Source organism: Silene latifolia, chromosome Y (assembly GCF_048544455.1).
Source record: "Silene latifolia isolate original U9 population chromosome Y, ASM4854445v1, whole genome shotgun sequence".
NCBI lineage: Eukaryota > Viridiplantae > Streptophyta > Magnoliopsida > Caryophyllales > Caryophyllaceae > Silene > Silene latifolia.
Window position 1 is genome coordinate 380,050,951 of NC_133538.1, and position 14,474 is coordinate 380,065,424.

The 14,474-nt window shown below is 41.5% G+C and overlaps 1 protein-coding gene across 1 annotated transcript; it reads right to left on the reverse strand.

Annotated features, from left to right (window-relative positions):
- Positions 1–290: 290 nt before the first annotated feature.
- Positions 291–2,215, reverse strand: LOC141631935 (uncharacterized). Its single transcript, XM_074444539.1, has 2 exons — positions 1,162–2,215; positions 291–820 (listed from the first exon to the last, which is right to left on the reverse strand). Exons 1-2 carry the CDS (start codon positions 2,213–2,215, stop codon positions 291–293), a joined length of 1,584 nt encoding a protein of 527 aa, XP_074300640.1.
- Positions 2,216–14,474: the final 12,259 nt, after the last annotated feature.

Consider the following 14,474-nt stretch of genomic DNA (forward strand, 5'->3'; position numbering starts at 1 on the left):
TGTGCCATAGAGGTCAGAGGTCAAAGTTATTTCCCAAAAACTGAAATAATAAAACTAAAAAGCCAAAAGAGAGACGTGAGACACCTGGTGCTATCTCATGGGGTTCCAGAGCAACCATGGACCCATGAAGCCACAGAACTCACAGTTCAAATAGCAAGTTTAAAGAAGCAAACAGTCTTGCCTACTACCGTTTTTTTTGTTTTTTGAAACTAGCTCTGTACACTAAACTCCACGCGTTATTGAACGTGATACTTCTTCAGGTGGAGTATGTTCCATGGTTTGTCTATTAACTAACCTGGCATGGTCATTAACTTATACGCACCACGGCCAACAACTCCTTCCACCTGGTATGGACCTTCCCATTTATCGGCAAATTTACCAGCTTTGTGGTTCTTTGTGTTTTGGAACACCTTCCGGAAAACCAGGTCTCCTACCTCCAGAAACCTGATTTTTACGTTCTTGTTGTTGTTTCTGGCGACTGGCTGCTTGTAGGAGGCTAAGCGTATCTGAGCACTTGTTCTCAATTCATCTATCATATCCAGACGTCTGATCATCTCCACCTGGTTCAGTTTCCCTGTCATGCATCCATACCCGTGGGTGGGAACTATAACCTCTAACGGTATCACTTCCTCTGCCCCAAACACCAGGCTGAAAGCTGTTTGGCCTGATGCCGTCTTTTGGGTTATCCTATCTGACCACAGCACCAAGGGCAGCTCATCTGCCCATTTTGCTCCTAACTCCTCCAATCTTTTTCTCAATTTTTCAACAATGATTTTGTTACTGGATTCAGCTTGTCCATTGGAGTGCGGGTTTTTGGGTGCTGATTTTTCAGTGAAATGTTCCACCTAGCACTGAATCCTTTAGAGTTGTCTGATACGAACTGTCACCCGCTGTCACATATGATTTCTGATGGAAGTCTAAACCTGTAGAGTATGTTACGTTTGATAAAAGAAATCACTTGCTTATGTTTTACCTCAGTGAATGCGTGAGCTTATATCCATTTGGAGAAGTACTCTCTCATTGCTAGCATGTATAGTCTGTTCTCTAGTGCCCTGGGTAGTGGACTAACAATGTCCATTCCCCATGTCGTGAAGGGCCATGGTGAAATGATTCTGTGTAGGGGTTCTGCTGGCTGATGTATCATTAGTGCTGACCTCTAACAGGCGTCACATTTTTTCACGTACTCTACTACATCTGCACACATCGTGGGCCAGAAGTAGCCTTGTCTGAGAGATTTGTTTGACAGACTCCTGTCCCCTGCATGGTTTTCACACTCGCCACTATGGATGGCATGCAATACAGTCTGTGCCTCTATCTTATCCAGGCGCCCTAAGTAGGGTCCAGCTAGCGACTTCCTGAAAAGCACATTATCAACTAGCATAAATCTAGTGGCTTTCATTTTGAAACCTCTTACCTCCCTTTGATCCACCAGTAGCTTATCTTCCATTAACCATTCTAGGTAGGGTTTGCACCAATCAGGGCCAGCTTGCTGTTCTTCTATGTTTGCCAATATTCCTGCCCCATTTACCTGCTCTACATCTTGCTGTTCCCCCAGCTCACCCCTATCTGATTCTATTAGCTTTTGTATAGTTGAATATAGCACGTGCATGATTGGTATGTTGGACAGTTCATTTGGTTTGAATGTCGCCCCTAGGGTTGCTAGTGCATCAGCCTCTGCGTTCTGGTCCCTGGGAACTTGAACAATCTTGAAAGCCTTGAATTTCTGTTTTAGGCTCTTGGCTACTTTGAGGTAGGCTATCATCTTGGAGTCCGTAGCTGTATAAGAGTCCTTTACATGATTAAATATAAATAGGGAGTCGTTGTATACTTGCAGACACTTGACTTTTAAATTTAAGGCCAGTTGTAGCCCTAGTATGAGGGCCTCATATTCTGCCTCGTTGTTGGTTGCTTTGAATTCGTAGCAGACCGCTTGCACTATCAGGTCCCCTTGGGGGGATCGTAGCACCAGACCAACTCCTGTTCCTCTTTGGTTTAAGGCTCCATCTGTGTGCAGCGTCCATGCCTCGCCTTTCCTACTTTCTTCCAAAATCAGTATCTCTTTCTCAGCCAGATTTTGGATAGCTGGGTTGAAGTCTGACACGAAGTCAGCCAACGCCTGCGACTTTATTGCAGTCCGTGGTTCATATTGGATGTCATATCGACTGAGGTGCATAGACCATTTTGACATATGTCCTAACAACTCAGGCTTCCTCATTATTGATTTCAGGGGATAGTTAGTTACAACATGTATAATAAGGGACTCAAAATAGGGGCGCAGCTTATAAGATGCAGTGATAAATTCCAGTGCCAATTTATCAAGAGATGTGTACCTGGTCTCTGCAGGTAGCAGAGACTTGCTTATGTAGTAAACGGGTGACTGCTACTTCTGTGACCGATAGATACAGGAATAGAGGTTCTCCCTGCCCTGGTTTTGACAATAGTGGTGGGGGAGCTAAGGTAACTTTTCAGCTCTCTGAATACTTTCTCGTGCTCTTTAGTCCACTCGAATTTTTGGCTCTTTCTAAGAATATTGTAGAATAGCGTGCAACTATCTGAAGATCTTGAGATGAACCTACTTAAAGCTGCTACCATCCCTGCCAGCCGCTGGACGTCTTTGGGCCTTTCTGGTGACTCCAGTTAGAGTACTGCTTTTATCTGCTCTGTGTTCGCTTATATTCTCCTCTACGTCACTATGAATCCTAAGAACTTTCCTGATGACACCCCGAAGGTACACTTGGATGGGTTTAGCTTCATCTAATACTCCCTTAGGGTGTCGAAGGTATCTTCCAGGTGCTCCATGTGTTTATCAGCTTTCTTTGACTTTACCCCCATGTCATCGATGTACACTTCCATTGTCTTCCCTATTTGTTCTTTGAACATTCTGTTCACCAACCTTTGGTAGGTCGATCCCGCGTTCTTTAACCCAAAGGGCATCATGTTGTAACAGTAGATTCCTCTTTCTAACATGAACGTTGTCTTCTCCTGATCTCCTATATCCATCTTAATTTGATTGTAACCACTCCAGATGTCCAGGAATGTCAACATCTAATGTCCTGCTATAGCATCGACCAAGACATCAATATCTGGTAGTGGGAAATAATCTTTTGGGCATGCCTTATTCAGATCTGTGAAGTTCACACAAACTCTCCATTTTCCATTCTTCTTAGGCACCACCACCACATTTGATAGCCATTCTGGGTACTTGACTTCTCTTATTTTGCTAACTGCCAGCAGATTTTCCACCTCCTGGTTAATAACCTGATTAATCTTTCGGCTGCAAACTTCCATCTTCTTTGCTGCACTAATTGGCATTTTGGGTCTACACTTAACTTGTGTGTTATGATGGACGGATTTATCCCTACCATGTCATCGTGGGACCAGGCAAAGCTATCCATGTTAGTTTTAAGGAAATCAAACATCTGTTTTCGGATGTTACCTGCACATTCAGCCCCCACAGCACTTTCTCTCTGGATGCAGCTTGTCTAGGCTAACTTTGTCTAATTCTTCTGCAGGTGGCTCAACATAATCAGCGTAGACGCACTGTTTCTGTAATTGCTATGTCGGGGGACTGGCTGTGCATTTTAGTGCCTTCTTATAGCATCCTCTGGCTTCCTCCTGGTCTCCACGTATTTCTTCTACTCCCTAGGGCGTGGGGAACTTCACACAGTGGTGGTATATTGAGGAGACTGCTTTCATTAGGTGTAGCCATGGTCTGCCACGGATGACATTGTAAGTTGCTAGATCATCAATGACTAGGTACCTTACTTGCTTGTTGATCCCTCCTGTATAGGTTGGGATTAAGATTTATCTAAGTGAATGAGCTATCTCCCCAATGAATCACACTAGTGGAATAGACTTCTTCTGTAGGTCTTTCTTGCTGAATCTCATGTTTCTTATGGTTCCTAGCATGACCAGTCCAATATCCACTAGAACTTTCTTCACTGTGCAGTTTGCCATTGAAATTGTTATGATGAGCACGTCATGGTGTTTCTGGCTATCATGGATGTCCACCTCGTCGGAGAAAAAAGCTGGAAGGTTGCTGTGAGTGACCCTGCAAGAGGACTCTGGCATGTTACCCTTGATTTCAATGGCGTGCCTTTTTGCAGCTGAATATATTAAACCACGCAGGTGTCAGCCGCCTATTATCACGTTTATTAACTTCGTGTAGGTAGGTGGTGCAGAAGGCTGAGTTTCACTTGTGGAGCCTACCTTGTCCTGTTGTCTGCCCCCACGTGGTAATAGGTGGCTTAGGTTTTCCAGATTATACTGGCGTTTGACCTCCTACCGCAAGGTGTAGCAGTCTTATGTTGTATGCCCAATGTAATCATGAAACTCACACTTCTTCTTGCTATCTTTCCTCCATGCCTGTCCTTCTACTGGTGGCCTGGGCCACTTCACCCTGTCTCTTAACTCCTTTAACGCTCGAAGAAGTCTTACCATCCCCGTCGTTAATCCGTACTCACTCAATATAGGAAGTTATTGAGTATCTCCCATGTCTTCAACTTTATTCACAATCTTGCTGTAAGATTTTGGTATTTTCTCCTTCTTCTTTGGCGCAGATTTCTTGCTTGTCCTTTCTATACATGGTAGGCTTCTTCTAGCTATTACATCTTCTTTCAATCTCATTTCTGCTATTGCCTTAGCTTGAACATCTTCAAAGGTTCGACATGGATGCCTGGTCAACTCTTTGTACAGGTCTGAATCCTGATGGAGTCCCTGTCTGAATGCTTCTACTGCTGTTGGCACATCACATTCCCGTATTGCCAACTTTTCGTTGTTGAATCTGGTGATGAAATCTCTGATCTTTTCGTCCAACCCTTGAACCACACTATAGAGGTCGCTGGTATGCTTCTCAGGTTTCCTACTGCTGGCATACTGTTGAGTGAACGTGTTTACCAAGTCAGCGAAGGTTGCTATGGACCTGTTTTGCAAATCAACGAACCATTCCAGGGCTGCTCCACACAGTGTTGACCCAAATCCTTTACACATACAGGTTTCTTTCAGAAGTCCAGTCGCTGTTATCACCATCAACTTTTGCTTATACTAGCTAACATGATCAAAGGGGTATGTTGTGCCACCATAGAGTGTCATCGTGGGGGCACTGAATCTCTTTGGCACGGTAACCAGTGTTATGGCGTATATGAATGGAGAATCCGTATAGCTGTCAGAGGGTGCCTTCTCAAGGGGAGCAGACATCCCTGGGATCCTGCTTAGCATGTCCTTTATTTCCAGATATTGTATGTCTCTGATGCTGTCGTAGACAGCACGGGGATCGTGGGCAGGCTGCTGATTCTGGATGCTGCCCCCTGGCCAGATTGTCATGGGACTCTGGTGCTCAGTGACCAGGAGGGTCGTCGTCATTTAGGATCTTGGTTTTCAGCCTGTTTCTTATCTACACCAGGTGTCTGATTAGTGATAAAAAATTACTAGTTGGGACGTTACCTGCTCTTGGTTCCATACTGCTTGTTGCCGGCCAGCCATCAGGTGTCAAATATCCTAACCCGCGTGGAATTATTTCTCTTTCTGGCGGTGTCCCTGATAGATATAGCCTAGTAAACAGCTTCATGGGAATGAGCGCGTTTGTTCCCTACTACCTGACGCCTCGCTGTTGGAGTCTATCCCTTCCCTGCTACAAGGCATCTATCTATGCCCAGATTGCACGGTTGTCCTATGCTGCCTATTCCTTTGCCTTTCTGTTCTCCTCTCTCATGCTGCCAATCGTCTTATGTAGATTATCCATTTCATTGATTATAATTTGGGTCGGATTAGGTGGTGGGGAGAGTCTGGTGCCTGACGCGACTTTTTGAGCGAGTATCCTGCTCTTGCTGAACACGCCTTGTTTCCCTCTCAGTTCTTATTTGGACTTCCATATCTCTGGATACCTTTGGATGACTGGTTTTGGGTGGAAGATTGGCTTTTGGCGGAGGCTCTGATGTTGAGGCCTGCACTTCTGCTACTAGCGGTGGGCCTGACGCCAAGTGTAGTGATTGGCTCCACTCGGATCTTCGTACGATGTTTTGCTTACTTACCGGCATGGCGTTTTACTTCTTGTAATACGATTAACGATGACGACCACTATGCCCCACGGTGGGCGCCAAACTCTTTTGGTATTTTTTACCGAGTTAGTTTCTTTAGGGTTAAAGTGGTCTTATATCTTAATCATGTGGTTTTGTATGCATTTGATTGATTGTGATGTAAGTAATAATGAACGTAAATAAAGGAGATTGACACAAGGGATTTGGTGACGCGGAAAACCCAATGTGGGAAACGACTGCGGGAAGGAGACAGAATCCTTCCAAGATTTCACTAGCAATAATGTGCAATATAGGTCACGAGTACAAGAGAATTAGGCGGCTAAATTGATAGTATCATGTGTGAGGCTTTCTATGTATAAATGAATGAATTCCTTCTCCTCCTTTCCGTCTGATATAGAACTAAACCCTAGTAGAGTTTAGCTTACTTGCTTCTTAAGATAGTTGTAGTGGGCATACATTCTGCTTCCCGTGACCATCTACCCGTGACCCATGATCCACCTTCCTCTCATGTTGGGCTTATACACTCATGGACTCCTTTTACGTAATTCTTGCGCTTGCTGGCTTACCTTGCTCCTTAGCCAATTACTCTCCATGGCCCAATATGCAAGATTAGGCCCAAACAAAAGAGTTAGATTGTGAACCCCCGTAATAACGCGGAAAATATAACTTATAAAATTCAAGCGGAAATTTGGAAATTTTTGAAACTTTTAAAATTTAAAGCGCGGGTTAATAAAAACCTAAAACACAAATAAAGAATGCGGAAATAAAGATTAAATTATACAAACGGGATAGTCAAAGGTGAGGGAAGATATATCCCTCGAATGACAAAACAATAAAAGGAGAGTCTAAGCAATCCTAATAAACCGACTACTAGGCCCAAGTGCTCGCTAGCTCACACATGTCTTCACCCCATAGATGCACCAACTAATACCTGTCATTCACGTAAACATGAACGCCACAGTTAGTGGGGAGTAACTCAAGGTTCTCCCAGCCACGAATTGTCAAAATGAACATAACAAGGAACTAAAACAGGTAAGTCATATAAGATACTTACAAAAGATAAGAATATCAAGTTTATATGTAAACATGGCAATTAAATAAGATGGAACAAGATAGACCAACATTAGCATAATAAAGAATCAACTATTCACGAGAGAGAATTAAATAATATGAAAGACAAGAATACGGTAATTTATGCAAAAGTACACATTTCAAGGAATTACAACATAGATATGAGATTAGAATCCAAATCATGTAAAGCAGTTAAGTAAGGGATCAATCAATGCAAATTACAAGAATAGAAAACGTAGCCATTATTTGGAAAACCACTTAGCAAACATTGCACGGGACGTGGCTACTAATGTCACATTCACACATTTCAAGGAATTACAACTTAGATATGAGATTAGAATCCAAATCATGTAAAGCAGTTAAGTAAGGGATCAATCAATGCAAATTACAAGAATAGAAAACGTGGCCATTATTTGGAAAACCACTTAGCAAACATTGCACGGGACGTGGCTACTAATGTCACATTCATACTTATGGCTTGCATCTCACCATAAGAACAGATGGGAACATCAATCCTGATGATCATATCGCAACTAGAAGGCTTATAGCTCACCCCTAGTATCCGATAGGACCAAAACAAACAACACAAGGCATAACTCTTGCCTTGAACGACAAATACCAATATTTATAACCAAGCAAGACCTTTACTACTCATATATCAAAACATAATTCCCCCGGTAGGACGACAATGGTACTCCCAAGACTCAGTCCGAGTCTAATCTGGCCAGACTCTCGGGACAGCACAGTTCCCGATTCGACATGCGGCAGTACAGTCCGCATCCAAGACCCGAACCCTAAATCGGAAATCCAGAACCCACAATCGGCAGGACAGTCCGAAAGAGGCGGAAAATATGAGCTTAACCCACAATCGGCAGGACAGTCCGAAAGAGGCATACAGATAAGTCAAGCATAAAGGTATAACATAAAGGCATTATCATAAGAATACGACTCAACCAAGCGATACGAATCAATTTGGAAAGAGACTAATAATGTAATGAGTCGATGATAATCCAAGTAAGACAATCCAAGTCAAGTTATACTCGTAAACATGGATTAGTGACTCATTTCTTAAATACTTGTCACTTAAATAAATATGTAAATAAACGGAAATGAACCATTTATAATAAGCAAAACAAGAATTCAATTATAAATGACTCAAATGTAAGATAGATCATTTATTACTTACAAGGCATAAATAATTAAATTGGGCTCATCTTATAATGAAAACATGTCATTTTATATATAAATGATATAATTAAATAATGAGTTCCACAATTATAAATCATGTGACAAAAATATATAAATGAACGATATTTAACGAATTACGTTATGCGAAACACGAGACGAAAACTCAATTACTTACACACGACTACTTAACTTTCAGTTGTCGCTTCAGAGGAGAACTAACATGAGACAAGTTAATCTTAGGATCTCAGATACAAAATTATGAACTCAAAGTCAAAGTGTCTACACCAAAAGAACACTACACTTGTTTAAAACAATCTTATTCTTTGTGTAGTTTAAACATAACCACCAAATGCCAAGCATTCAAGCTAAATAAATATAGAGCATAACCATCAGGCAAAAGCAAGTCACTCTAGTCTTTTAAGTTTATTCATGAACAAGAGATACAGGAATAACAACTGAAAGAAAGAAGGCATATGTTCAATAAAGGCGGATGCATCTTATAATTCGCTAATATATATGGTCAACTAGGCGCTCATATAGATTTGCTTAAGCATAATGATGATTTGTAAAATAACCACAGAGACTGTATTAACCAGATTTATAGAACATACTGGCCACCGAGTATCGTCCAAATAGCCCAAACGACCTCCCCTTCATGACTGCTCAACACAGCCCCGAAAAGCTACAAGAACTCGCACTAAACCGCACCACAAAGGGTACCAAAACAATCCCAATTTCAGCACAAACAACCCACATTTACGGTTCCAAAACCGCACCAAAATAGTTCTAAAACAGCTCGTAAAACTTCCATGAAAACCGTTCCAAACAGCCCATTTCAACCATCAAATTGAAACGGAAATTACCGTACCATTGAGAAAAAATGTAAAGAACCAAACTTTATCAGAAAAAGAACATATAAAACGACACATAAGACGGAATTTCGACGTTTTATCGAGTAACCTATCACCGTTACCTTTTTGCCCTTCAATCTCCAAGTGAAACGCCTAAAAGGTACGAGCCTCCCTCCGGGTCTTCAAGTTCTTCAACTAGCACACGAAAGGACTCGGTTTTCAGATGAACCGTGACATTTATAAGACGGGTCAAAAACGAAAATCTTACAAGACCGCAACTTTCTTAGCTTGAATGAAGGAGGAAGGAAAGGGGAAGAGAATGGTATAAAAATTATAGAATTTGGTCGAGAAATGGGGACGGTATCGGAGGTTGAAGGTGACGGAATAAAAAAGGGGGTTTTGCTCTGTTGATTGTTGTTGTTGCTGGTTCAACGAAGAAGCAAAGGGAAAGACGAGTTGGGCCTTGGTGGAGTTTAGTAATAGTAATAATAATAGTAATAATAATAATAACAATAACAACAGCAACAACAACAACAAAGAACAACAACAAAGAACAACAACAAAGAACAACAACAAAGAACAACAACAACAAAAAGAACAACAACAACAACAACAACAACAACAACAACAACAACAACAACAACAACAACAACAACAACAACAACAACAACAACAACAACAACAACAACAACAACAACAACAACAACAACAACAACAACAACAACAACAACAACAACAACAACAACAACAACAACAACAACAACAACAACAACAACAACAACAACAACAACAACTACTACAACAACAACAACAAATACAACAACAATAATAACAACAACAACAATAATAATAATAATAATAATAACAATAATAATAATAATAATAATAATAATAATAATAATAATAACAATAACAATAACAATAACAATAACAATAACAATAACAATAACAATAACAATAACAATAACAACAATAACAATAATAATAATAATAATAATAATAATAATAATAATAATAATAATAATAATAATAATAATAATAATAATAATAAAAGAATTATATAAATGTAGAGTGTAAGGGGGTAGGTGAGTGTGTTGTCGATTTTTGGTTGGTCCGGATTAAATTAGGTTCAAAAGTGAAATGTGACGGTCTTATAAAAGACGGAAGTATGTCTATAGCTTAAGACGGAAATATTAATAATTATTATTATCAATGTTAATACTATCCGACTAAAATACGTATTTTTATGTAAATTAAGCTTTAAAATATTACTTTTATAAAAATCGTGTTTAAAATAATATTAATAAAATTAAATTATTTAAAAATATAAAATAAATTAATTGAATGGTTAAATAAATTATAAATGTCAAAATGAGAAATTCGTGGGTGTTACAAAGACCCGTATCCAGTGGTTGTAGGAACCAGGAGTATTATGCAACACCAGCAGTCAGGAGGAAACTCTGGATTGGAGAAAACCCTACCAGGACTGGCTGCAGAATGATACCCTACCAGCAGATATAAAAGAGGTAAGAAGCTTTAAAATGGAAGCGTCCAGATTCATATTAATTGATGGTGTTTTGTTAAGGAAATCCCTCGCTGGACCCTACCTCAGATGCCTAGATAGGGAGGAGTCCCAGGCTGTTTTACATGCTCTCCACAGTGGTGAATGTGGAAATCATGCAGAGGGCAGGAACCTGTCCAAAAAGGCACTGAGGCAGGGATACTTCTAGCCCATAATGCGCAAAGATTCTGTGGAATTCGCAAAAAGATGCGATGCTTGTCAGATGCATGCACATGTCTGCCACCAGCTAGGAGAACCTCTGCATCCAATCATTTCGCCCTGGCCCTTTATGAATTGGAGGATGGACATTGTGGGACCATTTCCCAGAGCACTAGGAAACAAGGTCTATATGCTCGCCATGACGGACTAATTCTCCAAGTGGGTAGAAGCAGAACCATCCTCCCAGGTTACATAAACCCAGGTTATATCTTTCATTAATCCAAATATCATATGCAGGTTTGACATTCCATCTAAGATAATATCTGATATCGGATCCCGGTTTATTGGAAATAAGACAGAAGCATTTTGTGCTAGGTGGAATATCTCACTATAGAAGTCTGCCCCTAGAAACTCCCAGTCCAAAGGACATGCTGAGTCCAGTAAAAAGATTATTGTGGAGAACCTAAAAAAGAAGCTGGACGAAAGAGGGGGCAAGTGGGCAGAGGAGCTGCCTCTGGTCCTCTGGGCTGATAGGACCACTCCTAAAGTTGCAACAGGACAAACTCCTTTCAGCCTGGTATTTGGAGCCGTAGCAGTAAATCCGTCAGAGGTTAGGATCCCTACCCATAAGTATGGGTGCATAACAGAAGACCGGAACCAGGTAGAAATGGCAAGCAGTCTAGACACGATAGACGAGCTTAGAACCAGCGCTCAGATCAGGATGGCTTCGTATAGGCAAACAGTGGCCAGGAGCTATAACAAGAACGTGAAGGTGAGAACTCTGCACGTAGGAGACCTGGTCCTTAGAAAAGTCTTACAGAATACCAAGAACCGGCAAGTACGGAAATTCGCCTACAACTGGGAAGGGCCATATCAGATAGAAAGCATAGTTGGAAATGAGGCCTACCGGCTCATGACTATGAAGGGACAAATGGTTCTCAGATCATGGAATATCATCCATTTAAAAAAGTATTACATCTAAGTGATCATCACGGTAAGCAATCAGATACTCAGTCTACCAGATGCAGCTCTGCCAGGTTCCAGGTTTTTCCTTAAACATTTTCTGGTTCTGAAATAATTATTGATTCTATATGTACCTTTTTAACATTCTCAAACATTAAATCAGTATTAGTAAGTTTGAGCATCTTTAAAACTTTGAACGTTTTATAGTTCCAGGATTTACTTCGAACATTGTCTAGTTCCATGCTTTGCTTTGAATATTTTTCTGGTTCTAGATTTTGACATTTGCTAGAAGTTGAATACCTTTTGCAAAAATTATTGTTATAACTATTGAAATATGATCCCAAAATGTGAAATTATAAACTGATCTGGTAAAAGTTGTACTTTCTAGCAGAAGGCGTATGTCCGTGGCTAAGCACTTACAACCAGAACAACCAGCCTCCCGCGCTGCATTAGCACCCACGCAAGCCTGGATCCTCCGACAGAGTGTGCAAACAAAATCCCACAGCCAGAAGTCCAACAACGATGGCCATACATACAGCGTAAAGTGGATGCATAAATCAAAGTACACCAGAAACGGTAAAGTAAAAAATGTTCCTAAAGCATAAGTACTGCATTCAAACGTAATGCATACGAGTTCGCAAGAACGACATAATGCATCTGGTCCCTGCGGACCAGACCAAAAGTATACCGAATTGTTTATCAGATCTAACAAAGTACTACACCACGCAGGGCCAAATACTACTAGCTAGCAAAGCAAAACAAGTATCTACTCTAGGAAACCATCACTCCACCAGACTAATACGCTCCGCAACTTCATCAGCAGAAGTTTGAGTAACAGGAGCAGAAGGAGCCTAAGTCACCTCCTTATCAGTAGCGGAAGGACCTACAAGATCCTCTGCATCTTTCACCCCAAAGCCAGAAAACGCATCCAGATTCGGCTTCTTTGGAAATTTCTCAGCAAGTGACTTCTCTGCTGCTTCCAGGTCCCAAGCCAGATGCTCTCCACTATGAAACTCCTTTATGAAATTATTCCTGGTCTCTAGAGAGGCATATGCGAGAGCATCCACCAAGGATCTCTTGAGATTAGCATTCTTTCCATTCAGCACCTGCACCTCGGTGGATAGAGAAGATTCAATATCCAAAGCCTTGGAAAGTTGACGCTCAGCTTTAGCTAGTTGACCCTGAAGCTTCTGCTTTTGAGAGGCCTCCTCCATCAGTAGGTTCTGAACCGAATCCAACTCAGCCTGCGTCTTAAGTTTATCTTCCTTGGCAACGCTTACCTGACCAAGTACCTCAGACTATTTCATTTGCAACTTGCCAATACTACCTTCCAATTGGGAAATCTTCTTCCAAAGAAGCAGAACTATTTGTAGGGACTGTCAAGAATAATAAAATCAAGCACTCAGAAGGGATCAAAAGCTAAATGGGAAGAGTAAGGAAGAGGAAAGTACCTCGAAGGAATGTTCGGTACCTCGGTCAACCAAATCACCCACGCTCCTCTTCTCCAGCCCATACCTCGTACCAGAAAGCAGTATCTGGTTGAGATGGCCCAAGTCCCTTGCAGACTTGGTTTTGCCAAAGTGACTAGGAATCCTGAGCACTACCTCAAGAAGACCACCAGAAGCGTCAGGAGCAGAGTTGGGCCTAGGAGTAGAAGTAGTCCCAGAAGCAGAAGCAGAGTCGCGCGGTAAAACACATCAAGAAATTGGTGGCATGGTAGCGAGAGGAGTGACCTCAATAGGGACCGACTCCTTGGTTGAGTCAGCATCATATCTTTTTCTAGCACGGGCTCCAGCGGAAGGAGTGAGGTCAGCCTTCCTCTTCTCAGCCGACTTGGGGGCATATCCAACCTGTTTCTTATTCCTCAAAGCTAGGATCATTGCGAGTGTAACCTTGGTTTTAGCAGAATCTGCGAGTAAAGCAGAAGTACAAAACAGAAGCAGAGACCGTGGCAGATCAGCAGCAGAAACAGGAAAAGATAGAACAACGTAGCAGACGACATTGACTCTCCTTCCTCTTCTTTCTCGCCTACTTCTTCATCTCCTCCAGAAGTAGGAGAAAAACCTTGTATCAGGTTCGTCAAGATCCTATGAGTAATTGGGGGACCGAAGAGCTTGGTGAGGGACGCTACCTCTTCAGAAGACGGAACTAATTGACGCAAACCTACGCAAAAAACCAAGTGAGGAAATTAATCATCAAAAGAAAAAGCAAGGATAAAGGCATGTAAGTACCTTTGGTGGAGCGCCAAATATTGGTTAGGTAATCGGTAGGAGGAGGAAGGGAGCTAATTTCAACAAAAATAAAGCGGTTAAACCATTTACTATCATCGGGTTTGACCAAAAAAATGATGCAATTTTTTTTTCACCATTGGGGACCTAGATGGTCACTTGACCACGACTAAAGGACCTAACCGAGAACAAGTGAACAAGATCGTGAAGGCCGATATCATAACCAAAAGATTCATTCATGGCACAGATCGAAAGTAAAGTTCGCCAAGCATTATATTAGGAGCCACTTGACAAACGACCAACTGATTGAGAGTCATGAACTCTTTGATTAAAGGTGGAAAAGGAAACCTCAAACCGAGACGGAAAGCATACTCGTAAAAGCATATCCACCATGGTCTCACGAAGTCGGCCTTTTGAC